The sequence below is a fragment of the Dermacentor albipictus genome, chromosome 1 (genome assembly GCF_038994185.2).
Source record: "Dermacentor albipictus isolate Rhodes 1998 colony chromosome 1, USDA_Dalb.pri_finalv2, whole genome shotgun sequence".
In the NCBI taxonomy this organism is placed as follows: Eukaryota; Metazoa; Arthropoda; class Arachnida; order Ixodida; family Ixodidae; genus Dermacentor; species Dermacentor albipictus.
This window is the reverse complement of record NC_091821.1, coordinates 173,589,087-173,608,149: the sequence shown is the minus strand read 5'-3', so window position 1 is coordinate 173,608,149 and position 19,063 is coordinate 173,589,087. Positions and strand designations below refer to the sequence as shown.

The following is a 19,063-nucleotide window of genomic DNA, read 5'->3' as shown; positions in this document are numbered from 1 at the left end:
AGCCAAGGATGAGATTAGCTCGTCAATGGTATTTTGCATTTTCTAGCAATGACATGGAAAAGCCTAGGTTGGTCCAAATGCATAATCATGCTCTTGGTAGATGGCAGCACACAATCCATGGGACAGTGCAAGCAGAAGCAAATTTATGCTTTCTGAGGAGGTAGAAAATTTTGGCAACTGAGGTATTTAAATACAATTTGGCCATTTTTTGGGGGGGCAGAATTCAGAGTAACAGCATGGCACGGAAGGGGTTAAATAAGATTTAACTGATGCAAGAGCACTTTCTCTAATACTCGTCCTTTCAGTGCAGCAGACACTAGGAGGCCAAGTAACAGTCACAGTCCCTTCACTAATTAATTAAAACTTGTTAATTTTGAATTACTGGTTTTAAGACCCATGTTGCAATAAAGGTAATGCAGTGGGGTGTCTAGGAGGCTAGGGCAACTTACACAATTTTAAAAACGTCATCCATCGTTAAAATATTCAAGAACAGCACCAGAAGCTCTGCCCACATTATTCTCAATGCTGTCATGACATACAGCAGCTCGCTAAAATGGGTTGCTAAGGCATCCAATCTACCGACGTTTACTTTTTTTTTACTTTTTTACTTTTACTTTAAGTCAGCGGAAGAATTTTCTTCCAGCCAGCAACAGCCTTACGGTGCTCCGCGCCAGCTGCACAGTAGTCAGGTCAACATGACAGCATAAAAAAGCCAGTCAGAGTGGCCTGGTATCATGAAATGAACAATGTGAAGTGTGCAAGACGCTAAGCACAGTCACTAAATCACATAGAATCAGCAAGATTAGCATTTATGTCGCTCGAATCATGTTGCCTTGTGCACTCTCCCCGCAGCGCACAGTTCGATCCCTTAATTCAGTGGGTTTGGACGAAGCTACAACATTTGTGTGTAATTAGTAGTAAGTTCGTATCTTATGGATTGTACTGAAGGACTGAATGAACTTCACATCAAGGCCATGGTGCTTGCAGCATATGGCTGATAAGTCAACAATTTTGTTTATGTGTAAGTTCCATATTTATGTTCAGCCACAGCACACGTATCTGCAACTTCTCAGGCTTCGACTCTGCCTCAGTCATAGTTTGACATCACGTTTTAATTACCCACAAGTGGAAAAATACTCATCGAGGAAAGACTCAGGCAAGGAGACATGATCTTTCCAATTATATTAATTGCATACTTAGAAGAAGAATTCAAGCTATTAAACTTGTTAGGATTAAGGGCGATAATCAGCAGCAAATATCTCAACAACCTTCAGATTGTCGATGACACTGCTGTTCAGCAATGCTGGGGACACATTGCAACAATTGACTGAAGACCTTAACCAAGAATGCATAAGAGTAGAATGAAGAAAAATATGCTGAACAATAATATGCAGAAGACAAAAGGAATGTTGAATAACCTGTCAAGTGAACAAGAATTCATTATTGGCAGTCAGTCTCTAGAGTAAAGAAGTAAGATTATCTAGGTCTATTACTCACAGGGAACCCTGATTATGAGACGGAAATTTACAGAAAAATGAAAGTGGGTCAGAGTGCATACGGGTGGCATTTGCAAATCGTTACAGGCTCACTGCTGTCGTTGAAAAGTGTATAATCATTGTATTCTTCAAGTACTATCATATGGGGCAGAAACTTGGAGGTTAACAATGAGGCTTGAGAATAAGTTAAGGTCCACTCAAACAAGTGAGGGAACGAAAAATGTTAGACCTAACGCTAAGAGACAGGAAGAGAGCGGTGTGGATCAGAGAGTAATTGGCGGTAGCGGTAGTAGTTGAAATTAAGAGGTAAAATAGGAGCTGGGCAGGCTGTGTAATTCATAGGGCAGATAATCGGTGGTCATTAAGAAAGACAGAGTGGGTGCTAGGGAAAAGGAAGTGCCAGGAAATTTGGTGGAGTAATGAAGGCAGGAAATTTGCAAGCATAACTTCGAATCAGCTAGTGCAGGTCAGGGGTAATTAGAGATGGCTGGGAGAGGCCTTCATCCTGCAGTGAGCGCAAAAGTACACGGACGACATTCTACAACTTCCGAAATTCGTGCAAAATTTTAATGGACTGTTGCTGTTGAGTCGCAGTTCATTCGCAATTCAATCGCCACTTACCACCACAGTGACTGCCCCGAACGGATTTGATCAAAAACCAGCTAGAATGTTGAAACGCTATGCGCTTCCTGTACGGTGCTGTGAAGGATTCTGACGTGCGCTTGAGCATGTGTTCTTGAGGCTGGCAGTGGTGGAACAGCCATTTCACCTTTTGGTGCAAGTCCTGGTGCAGGTAAAAAGCTGATTTGGCACGGCCACAAGCTCTTCTGCAACAAGGTCCAGCACACGTCTGCTTATCACATACTATACATACCATACAAATTTTAACTCACATTGTCGATATGTTGTGGAGATGGCTTTGCACTAGGCTTACCTTGTGAGCGCGGCCACGAAAGGACACGACACTCCTTCACACCCCGACGAAGAAAGAGCGCTGCGGCCAGGTTCGTCGACTCACCATACACTCTCCGCACCACGGACAGATCGTCAACAAATGTGTGTTTATTAACCGAGGATGCAACACAGTGCAACAGTTACAGCTTGGGGGCGAAGGCTCAACACAAGACTGATCGAGAACGCGTGCCTGCACTGAGCATAACATCATGTAATACACTCGTGTCATGCCATGCACATTAGGGAGGTCTTTAACAAAGAATAGCGTCAGCGCAACTGCACATGCGCGAGACACGAAGAGGTTTTACGTTTGTGTCGGCGACACTATTTCGCTGACAAAGTGCAGCAACTCGAAACTCGACACTATAGTTTTGCATGAACAAACGTAGCGCCACCTATTGAAGTGGCGGCTCTCACCATGTACCACATTTGACCTCAGTCCTCATAAATCTGCGGCTAGCAGACGTGATAAGCGGTGTCGTAAGTTCTTGCTCTTTTATTTGATTCAATAAAGCATGGCACAACATAAGCAAGTTATGCAAACAAATTTTATTTTTGCACCTTTGCAATTTCTGCATTAGAAGCGTTCTTGCATATCTCCCTCTTCAATATGCTACCGTCGCAGCCAAAATCGTGATCTCGAGCTCAGCAGCACAACGCCATAGCCATTGTAAAGACTACCCCAAAGGGTCACGAACTTCAGGCCACACTGATAGCTAAGTCGCAAGTGTGAAGTGACGTCGCAAAAATCGATCGCTATATGGGGACATGGGAAATAAGTTCCAATAATACATATGAAACATGACTGTAGAACACGCTTAGGCCAGCGACGTATAGTTGCACGGTTCACTTTTCCTGTTTTCTTTCTCAACGGCCCGGCCCCCATGTGTTCATGCTGCGCACTTATACATCATGCCAAAATGAACAACCTGGCCCATATCCAAGCGAGCTGTAAAACTGGTGTTACTATTATAAATCATAATCTATTCTCTAACTCAGACATGCAAAAGCTGACATGTGCTCGCTAATACCCTTCTAAACTATGCACCACATGTGATTCGGATCACAGTGGCTCTTTTACAAAACCTGCCATCACCCATAAACATCGAAAATGCTAAACTTTAATCCTAGAATGTGACATCGTCTTTCGGCAAACTCCGCAGTACCATGCAGGCTCAATCAACGCAGAAATAAAGCACCAGCAAAATGGTGCACCGGCACTACACTCTACGTCCATCAGAGAGAAACGCAGGAATCACGAACCGGATGACTACGACGAGCCTCTGCTTGCTTCTACGATGATGGTGATAGCATGCAATCGGTTTTGCTTTCAGTTTTCCTACCTGTGAAGCATCGACAGAAGGACGATTTCGCTCGTATGCTTGCCTTGGCGCAGGCTTGGTGCAATTTTCCGCTCAAATGCCGTTTTTGCGCAGGATGGTGCAAAGGAACATTCTTAGTGCATTTTAGCACCACTGGCGTAGCTGTTTCGCCACTGGGCTGGTAAATTTATGGCAACGTTGGTGCTGAGCATCGTGGTGATGTTGACTGATTAGCCATGACTTCTATAACATGCCACTTGGGCTATGATAGACACCGTAGTTAGAGGCTCCAGGCCTTAACATTAGCAACATATAATTTATTACTGTCCTCCAAAATTGACCTATAAGAGGCTTCGTGCTTTTTGTCTGTCGGAATGCGGCTGCCTGAATCTGCAAAAACAAACTTTTGACCTGGTGCGAGGCATCATCATGTCGTATTTGATCAGCTGAGGATAAGCCAAGAAGAAGTGATGAACATTGATACAATGTCAAAGTGTGATAGGCAGAGAAACTTGAAGGTGTGGATGTTACGCTGTGAAGTTTTCTGTCATAAAGTGGGAGTGTCGTTACCTATGGCTTCTCTTTGCATTTCTTTTTTAGGGCTGCTTTAATAGCCCTCCATGCACTCGACAACGATCTTTTGTGAAGGGAAAGGGAGCGCATTCTTTGTCGTCAGGTGGTGGTCGATGACATTGTCGACCAGCACCTTAGACGGTACTGACTACTAAGGAGCTGATATTGAGCCTATGCGTAGCATTAGAACTGCTCCTGCAACCGTGTGCAGCGCGATCACATGTGTACCGTACCGATGAACGTACGGGTGCTAGGCCCCTAGAGGCCATATGAAGTATATATTATGGAGATTTTCTTTTTGTTTTCTTAGTTAGCATCAAAATAAAGATATTTAGTCGTTGTGTAATACTGTGGTGGTGGTGGTGATGTGCAGAGGCGGCGTTAGCCTAGCAGACCTAGCTGGCAATTGCTTCGACTAAGAGTCTCTTACTGCGCCAAATATATCACAAAGTGTCCATCAGTCCTGTCTATCGCAGAAATGTGAGAAGAATGCGTAACACTTCCACTGCAATTCTTTTGATGGTGGTGCTGTGAACAGGCGAGCACGGTTGCGCTTGTGGGAGTTGTAGCATACGACCGGAAAAGCTGTCGAATAGAGGTGTGCAGCCATTTGCTGTAAGAATACTGTATTTACTCGAACCTAATGCACACTTTTTTTCCGATAAAATGGGTCTGAAAATTGCTTGCACGTTAGAATCGAGTACAACTCTAAATTTGCATTACCACATCACTCTCGGCATTTCAAAATGGCCGCCTCACACGCACTTGGAGCCTTGCTGCCATAGCTTCCACCATGTGCTGTAGTACATGTGCTTAGGTTAGTGCACCGTCCGCCTTCCTGGTCTTCTCATTTTACATGTCTGCTCTATCAGCATGGAATTGCCAACTGCAAAGACATGCAGAGTTCATCACAATGCCGCAATTACAAGAAAAGTGATCATGTGTGCGGAGAGGGACGAAAATCAGGCCGCATCACGGGCGTTCAGAGTTTCCGAAACTTTTGTGCAGGCCTGGCGCAAACTGGAGAAGCTTTCTACTCTGACTGCGGCTACGAAGTGGCCGCGCGGTGCCTATCTTGAAAGCGATCTGCAATGGAGACATAGCCTACGCATCTAGGCGCACCGCGCTGTGTTGTCATCGCTTAGTGAATGTTGAAAAGAGACCTCACGAAGGTCAATTCGCTCGCTCCTGCTACCGCACATCCCAAGTCCAGCATTTTGATAAAAAATTTCTGCAGTGATTGTGCGAGATGTGTTCCCGTTTGCTAGTGTGCACGTGACATCATTATTGTTAATTTAGTTAGTCAGCAAATGTTTAAAAGTTTATGTGGCTGATAAAACTACTATCCTTACTTTTCGTACAGCTGTCTACTAATTTGCTATCGTAATCGATGCTCCACCTTTCGGGCGAAACTCCAACTTCTTTTATTTATCGCAACTTTAGTGTATTGGGAGTAAATCTGTTTTTCCAAATGAGTGAAAGTTGTATTCCTGTATGAAAGAATGAGGTGTGCGGTACTGTAAAGGACTTTTTTTTTAGATTGCGGCAAACAGGTGCGCGTTACAATCATGGGCGTTTTTTCCCCCTTGGTCATGGAAAACAGGTGCGCGTCACAATCGAGGATGCGTTAGAATCGAGCAAATACAGTACACAGTAGACTCCCTTTAAGACGAACTTTAAGGGACCATGAAAATTTGTTCGTCTTATCAGAAGAATAATCGGCAGCATGACCAGGTGCATCCCAATATCTTACTTCAAAACGGTAAATGAAGTAGACTTAAAATGGGGGGAAAAATGACACAAAAAGCATTTATTTAGCTGAGCTAATAGAAAACTGTTTTCAAGTGGTACTCTTGCTTGGTTTCATCCAGAGCGTGATGGATGTTTGGCGCTTCTGTGCAAATTGGCGAGCAGCCACAAACAATGTGATCTCACCTAATGAACTTACAGATCTGTCTGTGCCTTTGTACTGTTGGAAAAAGTTAATTAGGGAGTTAAAGCAGGCATCTGCGACCTAACAGGTCATTGGTGCAGGCTCCCAGCTAGCAAAAGTACGAAGGAGCGCTCTGAGCGCGTGGCTCGCTGCTGCTTTCGCTCCCTGCTGCTTCCTCGATTCCTCAGGCCAGCGCTTTGACAGCGAGTGTCTGTGGTCATATAGTGTGATATGTTCATGTTTGCCTGTGCATGCTGACACCATGCTTGTTAATTTAGTTAGTAAGTGAATGCTTACTAACTAAATTAAGGGTAAGCCAAAAAGGCTGATGGCTTGACGCAAACCCTCTTCCCACGTGCCCAAAGTTGGACATGTGATCAATCTCACACTGGCCCATGGCCAAGACAGAGGAGAAGAGTGTGCATCTCCTCCTCCAGCTCGGCCATGGCTGCATATGGCTGCCTGCTTACACAACCCACATGCCATATGTTGGAGCTCATCTGCTGCAGTTACCATGGTGAAAGGCAAACAGAAAAGGCTGGCAGCTTCATGCGTTCTGTCTTCTCACATGCCTAGTGTTATCTTAGTTTAGGAGAGATGCCACAGTTGAAATGATGAGGCAAGCATAAGCCCCAAACATTCTGACAAGCTTGCTTGCTCCACGCTGCTGGCACTCCTCATCACACCAACATTATGTCGGCAAGAGCTGGCATCATCGAATGAACCCTGTTTACATTTGTCATCTTTGGACATGTGACACCATGTTTGTTTAGTAGTAAATGAATCTTTACTGCAATTTAGGTAGTTAATTCTCAATATAACGAAGTAGATACAATCGGCAATTTGCTTCGTTCTATTCAAATTTAATTGTATTGAAATTCAACTATTTATGCAAATAAGTACAGTCTCCAATCGATTTTTCTTACATGGAAAGGGGCCAGGGAATTACCCGAATTATCGGGAAATTGAAGAAAGCAAACCTGAATGAGAAAACAATTCATTTTGATGAATTTGGGAGTCAATACTACGTGAACAATACCTTCACATCAGCGGTACAAATTAAGCAAAGCTAGATGCACTTTCGCGTGTGCTCTGCCTCTGTGGCTTAGAGTGTTGCCCGCACTGGGACGGTGCTATCAAGCAAAGCGCCGGCGGCAGGGAGCGAATGCTTCATCTGCCTCTAGCTCCAACAGGTCACTGTAACTCGAGCTTACATAACCTCCAATACTAAACGCACGTGAAAGCTTACATGATGCCACGCCGTCTCGACACCTATTCTTCGCACACGCACCAGATTACTTCTCAAGCAGGGTGCGTGGATGTGGATGCGCTCAGCTGCACTTACAGCCATGCACAGCCACAGCCGAAATGCGTGCCAGAAATCATGATGTGCACCAGCTTACAACCCCCCCCCCCCCGCCCCTCGCAGGCACTCAGTTGCGTTACCAGAGCTCCCTTGCAAAGGGGGAAGGCAGCTGGGGAGGATCAGGTAACAGCAGATTTGTTGAAGGATGGTGGGCAGATTGTTCTAGAAAAACTGGCCACCCTATATACGCAATGCCTCACGACTTTGAGTGTACCGGAATCTTGGAAGAACGCTAACGTAATCCAATCCATAAGAAAGGGGACGCCAAAGACTTGAAAAATTATAGACCGATCAGCTTACTGTACGTTACCTACAAAGTATTTACTAAGGTAATCGCAAATAGAATCAAGGACACCTTAGACTTCTGTCAACCAAAGGACCAGGCAGGATTCCGTAAAGGCTACTCAACAATAGACCATATTTACACTATCAATCAGGTGGTAGAGAAATGTGCGGAATATAACCAACCCTTATATATAGCTTTCATTGATTAGGAGAAAGCGTTTGATTAAGTCGAAACCTCAGAAGTCATGGAGGCATTATGGAATCAGGGTGTAGATGAGCTGTATGTAAAAATACTGAAAGATCTCTATAGCGGCTCTACAGCCACCGTAGTCCTCCATAAAGAAAGCAACAAAATCCCAATAAAGAAAGGCATCAGGCAGGGAGATACGATCTCTCCAATGCTATTCACAGCGTGTTTACAGGAGGTATTCAGAGACCTGAATTGGCAAGTATTGGGGATAAGAGTTAATGGAGAATACCTTAGTAACTGGCGATCTGCGGACGATATTGCCTTGCTTAGTAACTCAGGGGATGCAATGCATGCTCACTGACCTGGAGAGGCAAAGCAGAATGGTGGGACTAAAAATTAATCTGCATAAAATTAAAGTAATGTTTAACAGTCTTGGAAGAGAACAGCAGTTTACGATAGGTAGCGAGGCACTGGAAGTGCTAAGGGAATACATCTACTCAGGACAGGTAGTGACTGCGGATCCGGATCATGAGACTGAAATAATCAGAAGAATAAGAATGGACTAGGGTGCGTTTGGCAGGCATTCTCAGATCATGAACAGCAGGTTGCCATTATTCCTCAAGAGGAAAGTGTATAACAGCCGTGTCTTAACAGTACTCACGTACGGAGCAGAAACCTGGAGGCTTACGAAAAGGGTTCTACTTAAATTGAGGACGACGCAACGAGCTATAGAAAGAAGAATGATAGGTGTAACGTTAAGGGATAAGAAAAGAGCAGATTGGGTGAGGGAACAAACGCAAGTTAATGACATCTTAGTTGAAATCAAGAAAAAGAAATGGGCATGGGCAGGACATGTAATGAGGAGGGAAGATAACCGATGGTCATTAAGGGTTACGGACTCGATTCCAAGGGAAGCGTAGCAGGGGGCGGCAGAAAGTTAGGTGGGCGGATGAGATTAAGAAGTTTGCAGGGACAACATGGCCACAATTAGTACATGACCGGGGTAGTTGGAGAAGTATGGGAGGCCTTTGCCCTGCAGTGGGCGTAACCAGGCTGATGATGATGAGCTCGCTCCCCTCTCCCTCCTTCCCTCTGCTTGCGCGGGAAGGCGGGTGCTCGTGAAGCCACCATCTTTCTTGTCTCACTCTCGCACACTTTCACTCGCAAATAAAGCACGAAGTGCATGGGATGCAATAGGATCCCACTTGAACTTCATACGAAACATGATGTGACTCCACTTCGGCAGTTGCTCTTGTCACGCCACATGCAATTTGAGAGGTGCGCTTGCATGCAGCTGCTTGTAATTAAGTCATTTGACCATCTGCGTCCGCAGAAGTTTCCATTTATTGTCTCAGCATTCTTTCGCGGCAGACGCAAAATTTCGTTATACTGAAATTGCATACAAACACACTTCGTTATATTGAGGTCCTAAATACATGGTGTTCTATGGACAAGAGGTTTTGAAAAGTTCTATACTTCCTTATATTGAATACTTCTTTATATCGAGAATTTCATTATATTGAAGTTGGTTATATTGAGGTTTAACTATATGGCGCATAAACGTTACTAAAATTTTATTTTTAGAACTTTACAAACTTTACTTCATGTAATTGTCTCATACTTTGCTATCACTATCAATGCCTTGTATTTCAGGCCAAACTGTGACTTCTTTTTAGCACACCAATATTCTTCAACTGAGGCCCGTTTACAGTCTTAGAAATAGGGCATTGGGCTGACATGCAGGACTTTTTTTTAGAACGCAGCTCTTAATGGCCTGTTCCTGTGCCAAGCAGCAGCATAACCAAGCTAACGAGCACAACAGCAAAAGATGAAAGAGCGAACATGGAGTGGCAGACGAAAGACGAGAGCCGAAAACGGCAGAGACCAATGAGAGCCGCCCATTCAGTGACGTGCATGCGGGAAACTGGTTTCATGCAGACATGCCCGAATACTCGATGCATACTCATGTCTGGTCTCAGCCGGACCGCTTGTCATAGTTTGCAATTGTTTTGTGATCTGATTGTGTCTGCAACATGAATTGTGTAGTACTTTTTGGAAGCCAAGCGGAACCAGCAATTACAGTGTAACTTTCGACGAATCATGTATACAAACCGACGCCGTTGACCTGCAGATCAGATGTTCGATGATTGCTGACCCTGCTACATGTCTCTCAAATCCTTTGCCTCAAGATATCGCAATATGAAAACACATATATAGCTACACTCAAATTTCACATTAAGCAGTATCGTAATCGTCCGAGAATTTTTTTTTCTCCTCAAATTTAGCTTGATATACTAAAAATTAAATTATGAGGTTTTATGTGCCAAAATCACTTTCTGATTATGACACACGCCGTAATGGGGGACTCCGGAACGTTAGACCACCTGGGGTTCTTTAACATGTACCAAAATATAAGTACACGGGTGTTTTCGCATTTCGCCCCCATCGAAATGCGGCTGCCGTGGTTCGGATTCCATCCCGCGACCTTGTGCTTAGCAGCCCAACACCATCACCATTAAGCAACCATGGTGGGTCCTTGATATAGTAGTGCATGTTAATAAGAGTGACTGGGGTCAACCTTTCTATAAGTTGACAGACACTAATTTAAACATAAGAAGGCTGAATTATTCAAAATAGAATGAAACATGATCTAATAATAAAAGAAACTGATTTGACACAGAAACATACATAAACACCGAGAATAATTTTATGTCTAGTATGCATGCAGCATTTGCATATGATCCCATCTCTCTCTACTTGTTCATATTTTTAAAGCTCTATTGAAATTATTAAGGCAAAGTGTTGCTTTTAGGCTCTTCAAGCACTGTATTTTTTGGATTACAATCTGCCAACTTTGCATGCTTAAATGTGGAATTTCTACATTATGGAGACTATGTGCAGCTGCAGATAACACAGGATATTTGTTTTCAATATTTGTTTTCACTGGTCGTGCTGGTGAATTGTTGCATTCCTAGGGACTGGCAACAGCTGCCGTCTCTATTACTACGAATATCCATCCTGTACTTGGAAAATTGCATTAATGATACTCGCTGCCCAACTTCCCCAATGCAACTGTGTAGCTTACCTCATAACGCTAGTGGCCATCTGAATACTACACTGCTGGATGTCCTCTTGACAGCTTCACCTCATGCACAAGATTTAATTTTTGTAGACTATGACCACGTAGCTACAATTTTAATTTTTAGCCAAAACTGACGTCTGCTGAATATTCATTGGGTGAAAATAGCAGTCTGTAAATTGCGGAAGTTTGCAAGTTTACCCTATGACACCTTGAAATAATCACCTACAACATGTACAGCATAAACCAGCAACTACACCTGACTTCACTGTTATACATAATATTTAACCACAGGCAATGTTCATACCCACATAAACACTAGTCCTACCTGGTAGGCAGTAGAGGCCATTATGTAGTTGTGTAGCATTCGAGCCAGGTTAACACAATGCCGGCTGCGCACATCCACAAGGATAGCTGGCACACCCACATGTGCTGCATAGCATAGCTCCTGGTACAGCACCTGCACACACACACATGATGGACAAATTCTCAGCTCAGTGGTACCAAAACATTAGACTGCACAGCATACAAACTTATCTTACAATGGTCAATTTTGTTGCGCTCTTGTGATTTGCAGCATACAAAGTTTGAAAAAAAAAAAAAAAGACTGTCAAAAGTACTGTAACCTGCATTGTACTTGTGACATCCCGGAGCACAAACTATTAAGGAGACACTGCAAGGGCACAATCTTTTAAAAGTTTGGAAAGCGAACCATTCATTTCTCTGCTTATGTTAGTGAGCGCTTCGCAAGCCAGAGGCGAAAAAGGTGAGAACGCAGCTAATAGACGAGATGTGCAGCCATCAAGGAGGTGTGTATCATTTTGCTAACTAGTCAGGGGCAATATGCCAACTGGAGAATGCTTCTGCTTTTTGAATCGATGTAACTGATATGTTAAAATATATTTTCTAAGCTTTAAACTATAAACCGTGCCGTGTTCTTGCCCTACACTTTAAGGGGGGACACGGCTCATGAAAGTGAGCTTTTGAACCACTGGCTCAATTTTAATAAAAATTGTAAGGCATATTTAGAGCAATAATATAGCACAGAAGACCAAATTCTGTCGTTACAGAATAATTTGTGAAACAGTTCTGGCTCTTCAAAACTAAAAACGACTGTGGTTAGTCATAAATGCTACCATTCAGAAATAAAAAGAAAGTTTAGCATTTTTGTGCCTTATATATTATAGGAATGCCAGAAATTATGCCACTGTAGAGCCATTTTCTTTATTTTTAGTAGTTTTCATAGAACAACATTATAATTTGCATCACTACAATTACCCTTGCACCTTGCATTCAATCTTTTAATTTTTCTATAGCAAGGAAGGCAAAACTGAGCAGTATTCAGCACAGTAGCATTCTACATAAAATTTTATCATTCTTGAAAATGCTCTATAAACAAGACTGCCTTGTCTAACATAAAAACAATAATTTTTGCTAATGCGTACTTTAGTGAAAAAGTACCAGCTCAGAAAAGTGCCTTCAAAAGTTCAAAAGTGCACCTGTATGTATGGTCACTAGAATTCCCCTGGAGCATATGTGAGGCTTTCTCGAAGTTTTAGTTTTTTTGTGAGAATGGTTTCAAGCTTCCACTTCTTTCTGGTCACTTTTGCACACACTGCTGCTGCATTCACTCTGGCCATAGACGGGTACTCTTCGAAGGTCTTTCCCAAGCGGTATGCTGTGTGCACGCCAAAAACAGTGCCCAACTTCTCAAGCACTCTCCAAACACCTTTTGGGCCAGCATTCTATGAGTGCCAAGGCTCCAGCCATTCGAAACAGCAGAGCTTGCCAAACACGCACATCCAGTGATGGGGGAAAAAGACATTGCATCTTCTTCACCGACACTGAACAGCCGAGGGCACATCCTTTGCTGCACCCCTTAACTTCGTGAAACGATGCTACTTTCCAAAGCTGTGGCATGTGTCAAACTTTGCGGCCATTTTACAGACGTAAATGTGTGCACTAGAAATGCCAAAGGGACCTCAGAGCAAACATACACCAAATATGGCAGCTGAAAATGGTTTGAACGCACGAAGCCGCATGTCTCATGAAACTGGGTGATGGTGTGAAGCCTCATGTGTCGGTAAATCATAGTCAGGCGACCCAGTCTGTACCAGTAATGCCATGAGTTTCACCTTCTTTAAAGGAGTACTGACACAAAATTTTGAAGCGGAGATAAGACGCGAGATCGATTTATGCGAGCACACACACATCGTCTGCAAAATGTCAAAGATGACTATAGCTTAGAACATATTTAAAATCAATGTTAAAGTATGTGCGTGCAGCCAACTGCAAAACGCAGCACCTTGAGACATCAACATCAAGGGAGGATTGTAAACAACCGAGAAAATTCTACGTCTCGAATTTTCATTGGCTGCCATGTTGCTTGTGTGTGCTCTTCTTCTCAGTTGTTGCTTGTAGTGGGACACTCTCCGTATCACTGCGACCGCAGAATTAAGCGGCAGTTTTTGTTGAGTCCACAGATTTCCCGCACTATCAGCTGGACTGTGCTGCAGTGACCACTGAACACAGCCAATGCGAAGGTCTCGAAGTTCGTCCACACTGTTGCCAGCCGCAGTATCAGAGTCGCTGCTTTCTACTGGGTCGAATCAAAAGTGATTGGCTACGTCTAATACGGCAGCGACTCCCACATGCAGGAAATTGCCACCACTGGACAACGAAAACGAGGATGATGGTGGCGAGGACATAGCAAAGCACGTGCAGGCATAGCAGACAAACTAGCAACACGAAGCTTGCGTGCCAGCATGCGTGCTGGCGTGCGCATCAGAGCATATGTCAGAGGTTTTTGTGATCATGTGCCCAGCTGTGTTCACATATCTCTGGCCCATCTCGTTGCTCTCCAAAACCAAAACTTGGACTGGCCGCTACAAACAAGACTCCAAACAATTACCTGTTGTGCTCTGAAATAAAATTAGGCTTCATACCTTGATTTATGAGTCATTAGCTACTTATTAAAGCAGAAAGAAACAGATCGGAATTTTTTTGTGTCAGTACTCCTTTAAAGCCATCGCCTAAAATTTGTTGCTTTTGACTTCATTCATCAGTGTTTACACACATCCTGACGCACCCTTGATGCAACTGCTTGAGCTTATAAATAAAGAGAAGGAAACAACCTTTACAATGAGGGTAGCCATTTCATACTAAGCTATTTTCTTATGCCACGAATGTATTTCCAAAACGGTGGTCACGGGCTCATTTCTTTTACCCAAGGTGCATCTGCATATTAGGTGATCTCTAAGTAATTCATGCCATCTTCACCTTACCTCTTTCACCACATCATCCATGCTGATGATTGTGTTCTTTACCGTTCAGTCACTAACAATAATGACCAAATCGCTCTTTGGAAGGACTTATATGACATTCAAACTTGTGCTAACACTGGTTGGCCATAGCCATGACCGCAAAGAACTTCTGTGCAGCAGCACACGCAGCCACGAAAGTCATGGCTGAACCAATCAACAGCAACTAAACCTAAAGCAAACCACCTCTCCATTGGTTACACTCTTAGAGAATGACATGTTGACTTTGAAAATGATTGAAAGCGTGACGTGTACAGAAACTACAGTGCCGTCCTACTGTTTCTCACGGCCAGTGAAGAAAGCATCATGCTGACCAATCCCACGAGGGCAAGTGGGTGGTTCACTTTCCAAACCATTACAAGATTGCACCCCAGTTCGGGTCTCTCATCTGTACCCTAAGATCAGCTCATATTCATAAAATATTTTTGCAGAAGTAGAAAGATTGACGTTCAGGTGCCTGATAAACATGGTTCACTATTGCACTTAGATGCTGCATGAATTTTTCAAACATTAGAGAACTCACTGTCAACAACCTTAACCATTTCTTTACTCTGTCGCAACTTTGCCACGGCACAGAGGCTAAAACCAAGTAAAGTTAGAGCCTCAAGTCTACAAAAGACAAATTTATGCACTACCCATCATTCCCATTGTGGCAGACCACCATAACAGGGCCCATATTCTGAAATGTTCACCTTCTGCGAAACTACCGCCTTGGCAACGCCTCCGCCAACAGCGCGTGCTGATTGGCGGTTTTAGCAAAACCGGAAAATAAACAGCGCCATCTAGTAGTTCCGCCCTACGTCATTTTAGTGTCATGGTGTCGATGGGTGCTCTCGACATATATTGAATACACGAACACGTCTTTTGGCGTCTTTTTGGCGTTTTGTTGGTGGTGGAATGTAGTAGAGATAAGATAGGTGGTAGTTTATAGTAGCCTTTTTGGTGGCGTCTTAATGCATTGTTTCGCAGCAATATTTGTTGATTCATTTGAAGTAAAACATCTCACACTTCCTTATTCAATTTATATTACCCAAAGCGGCCATAACCAACTGTAATCACTGCGCAGAACCCGTACTGCGGCTACTGCACTCGAAAACAACACACCCCAGCTGCTCTGCACTCACACGGTGCACTCTCTCATGCAATGTGAGGCGTTTGACAGCGCGTGTTGGTAGTGCACGCTGACGTCACGGGTAAGCAGTTGCTTGGTTTATTGAACGTGACTATCGCGGCAGTGAAACTATCGTGGAAAGTGAACATTTCAGAATGTGGCCCCAGCAGCTCACTCCCAACACTGGCACCCAGCTTCCCCTAGTAACCTTTGCATAAAACTAGCATATTTACTAGCAAGTGTATGCTTGGGGTCAGGAAATACTGGCAAAAAATTTTTCTGTTCATTTCATCTTCAAAAATGGGTGTCATTTGTTGTGCTATGCATGAGCACACAGTAGTACAGGATGTTTACTATGAAGAGAAAGACAACTTGAGGCATGCAAAGTAGCAGCAACCTTTCACCACTTCAGAAGGGCCTCCTCAGACAACTGACTGCTTTACGATTAAAGGGGCAAGGTAACCTTGTCATGTTCTTATGCAGCGTTTTTTTGCAATCACCTATATATATGTTCTTTGTTTCAATAAAAATTTAGTTGAGAGTTAGCGCTCGTCCTGTCTGCTTCTAATCTGTGTCCGTGTCCTTCGCGCTGCAACCCAAGATCATATTATGAAAAGTTTATTCTTAAATTTCAAACTGTGCTTATATTTCATAATACGATTTAACTGGAAAATGTGTTGCGGAGGAAGCATGTCAAGCATGGCAAACAGCTCGGCTGCGTGTGCGTCATAAAAAGCATTTGCAATGTGGCGAATGGCCTTCCTTTGTAATAAAAGTTTGTTAATTTTGCTTTTTGACATGTTTCTCCATACAAGGTTACAACAGCCTATATGAGGGGCAAACAGAACTATAAGTAACAATTTAACCTTGGGTGGAAGTACCTGCCAAAATTTACATAATATACCACAGGCCTTCGCCGAACATTTCGCCACACGATCAACATGTGTGTTCCAGTTCATGTGCTAATTAAAAATCCCACCCAATGTCCTGACCTCCTGCACAAGTTCTACATTTTTTTTTTTTGATCCTAAGTATAGACTGAGGTTACAATTTACTAGATTTTGCACAGGTGTAAACAAAGGAGCTTTAGTTTTGGAGGCACTAATTTCTGAGCAATTTATGTTAGTCCATCCTAATAATGTTTGTATTCGCTAAGCAAGTTAGTTTGTGAACACTAGTAAACTGGAAAAAGAAAGCAATGTCATCTGCATACATGGCGCACTCTGCACATTTGTTCAGCCTGGTTATGTCATTTACATAAATATTAAATAGTAGTGACCCCAGTATGATTCCCTGCAGAACTCCACAAGTTATTTCAAACAAAGAGGAATGATTTTCATCAATTACAATGCACTGCTTTCTATGTTTTATGTATGAGTTTAAAAGGTAAAGTGAAACACTACGGAATCCATAATGTTCACAAGTTTAACAACTAATATTTTAAGATTTATTCTATTGAATGCCTTCAAAAAATCAATATATATGCGTAGGGGGCAGAAGTATGTGTTCAAAACCATTAACGATGAGTTCTTTCTGAGTAATAATGCTAGTTCGGCTGACATACTGCGGCGCAAGCCAAACTGCTGTGTAGATAGTAAAGAGTGTTTTTCCCAAAAAGATGAAACTTATTTGCATATAATTTTTTCAAAACCTTTGTAGATGACAGGTAATATAGATATCAGCTTGTAATTTGAGAAGCTATTCCTGTCACTGAATTTAAATATTACAGTTACGCTGGCGCGTTGCACATATTCAGGATAAGTACCCGTGGATAGACAAATGTTAAAGATAAATGAAAGTGCCGGTGACAACATGTCAAGAATATATATAATGGGCCTAATTTCTATTTCAACTATATCATGAGCTCTGTTGTTTTTATGGATGTGAAAGTTGAGCATATTTCTTCGAGAGTTGTTAGTTCTAGGAATACCGTTTGAAAGTTTGGAGCAGCTAAGAATGGTTTTACTGCATTACGCAGTACATTAGATTTTGGTGAGACTAGAGTTGTAAAATATGTACTAAACTTATGTGCTAATTCTTTGCCCTTTATTACTTTGTTATCAATTTTTAATTCAAGCTCATCTTTTCGAGAGCCATTCTTCAAGAGTTTTTTAATTTCTCGCCAGACTAAATCGCTGTTACCAAGTCTTTCATTAAAGAGGTTTTCAAAGTAAGTACTTTTGGTTCTGCACAAAAATCTGGTCATGTGGTTTCTGCATTTGTTTAAATCAGAAAGATTGTTCGCGTTCTTTGTTTTTACAAATTTGACAAATAAAATATCCTTTTTCTTAACACTCACTAGTCATCCAATTTTCTCGTAGCTTTCTTGACCTTCTAACTTGTTAGAGCTTAAAACATTTGTGATAGGCCAACTTAAGTAAACCCATGAAAACATTACACGCTTTCTCAGAGTTCATGCATTCATATACTTGGTTCTAATTAATGTTTGTTATTTCACATAGAAATGCATCTAAAGTACTGGTGTTTATATGTTGTATAGTATGATTCATATTTTTGTGCTCTATTTTTGAAACTGGAATTGTGTATGTAAAGCATATAAACAGGAAGGAGGTCACTAACTCCTGATATAATCGTGCGAGACCTTACGCAGTCATCAGTATTGTTTGCGATAAATAAGTCTAATAGGCATGACAAATTACAAGTAATTCATGTCTGTTCTTTTATGACATTTGTGCAAAAAGAGTCGAGCAATATTTGGAAATCGCAGGTGGTAGCTGTGTTCTGAAGCATGTTAATGTTACAGTCTCCACCTATGATTATGTTGAAGTTATTTGTGTCAACAAAATTCAACAAGCATCTCAGGAAAACAAAAAATTCACTAACGTACCGATCAGGTGGGCGGTACACAACCACAAATATTTTGCCTGCTCTAACGTTAGAACCTCGTAGTCAGGTGCGATTTTTGTGAATTGTGGTAACAGGGTGCATGAAATTCCTTCCGATATTAATTGTAATATGCCACCACCACGTCGAGAGCATCTATTAGGGTAACAACTTTGGTATCCTGGTAAGCAAAGTACATCTGATTCGTAGGAATACCATGTTTCCGTTAACATGATCACATAAAATCTAACAAGAAATTCGCTAAGAAATATGCGCCATCCATCGCACTTTTTGCACAGAGACTGTTGTATCACAATGTAAAAAGGCTAGATAACCACTATTTGCAAGGAACATGATATCTTCTGGGGCAGCCATAGTGATAGAACTACCATAAGTGATAGAATAAAAAAAAAACACGATTAACCCCAACTTGTGTCACACATCTTTGCCAGATCAGCTTCACAGCTTATCTAGAGGGGGTGGGACTGCTGGTTTGCCGTGCGTACACTTTTCCAGCCTTTGTCTAAGTGAATGACCAGTTCATCTCTCTTTGCTATTGTCATCACAAGTAATTTCTTTACTTGTGTTTC

The 19,063-nt window shown here is 42.4% G+C and overlaps 1 protein-coding gene across 2 annotated transcripts in view; it reads right to left on the bottom strand.

The window, feature by feature from the left end:
• csul (protein arginine N-methyltransferase 5) overlaps positions 1-19,063 on the bottom strand; it is a 116,507-nt gene that overhangs the window by 78,322 nt on the left and 19,122 nt on the right. For both annotated transcript variants that reach the window (XM_070529551.1, XM_070529554.1), the window contains exon 4: positions 11,527-11,658. In XM_070529551.1, the coding sequence (XP_070385652.1) occupies positions 11,527-11,658 (132 nt within the window). The remainder of the gene's footprint in view (positions 1-11,526; positions 11,659-19,063) is intronic.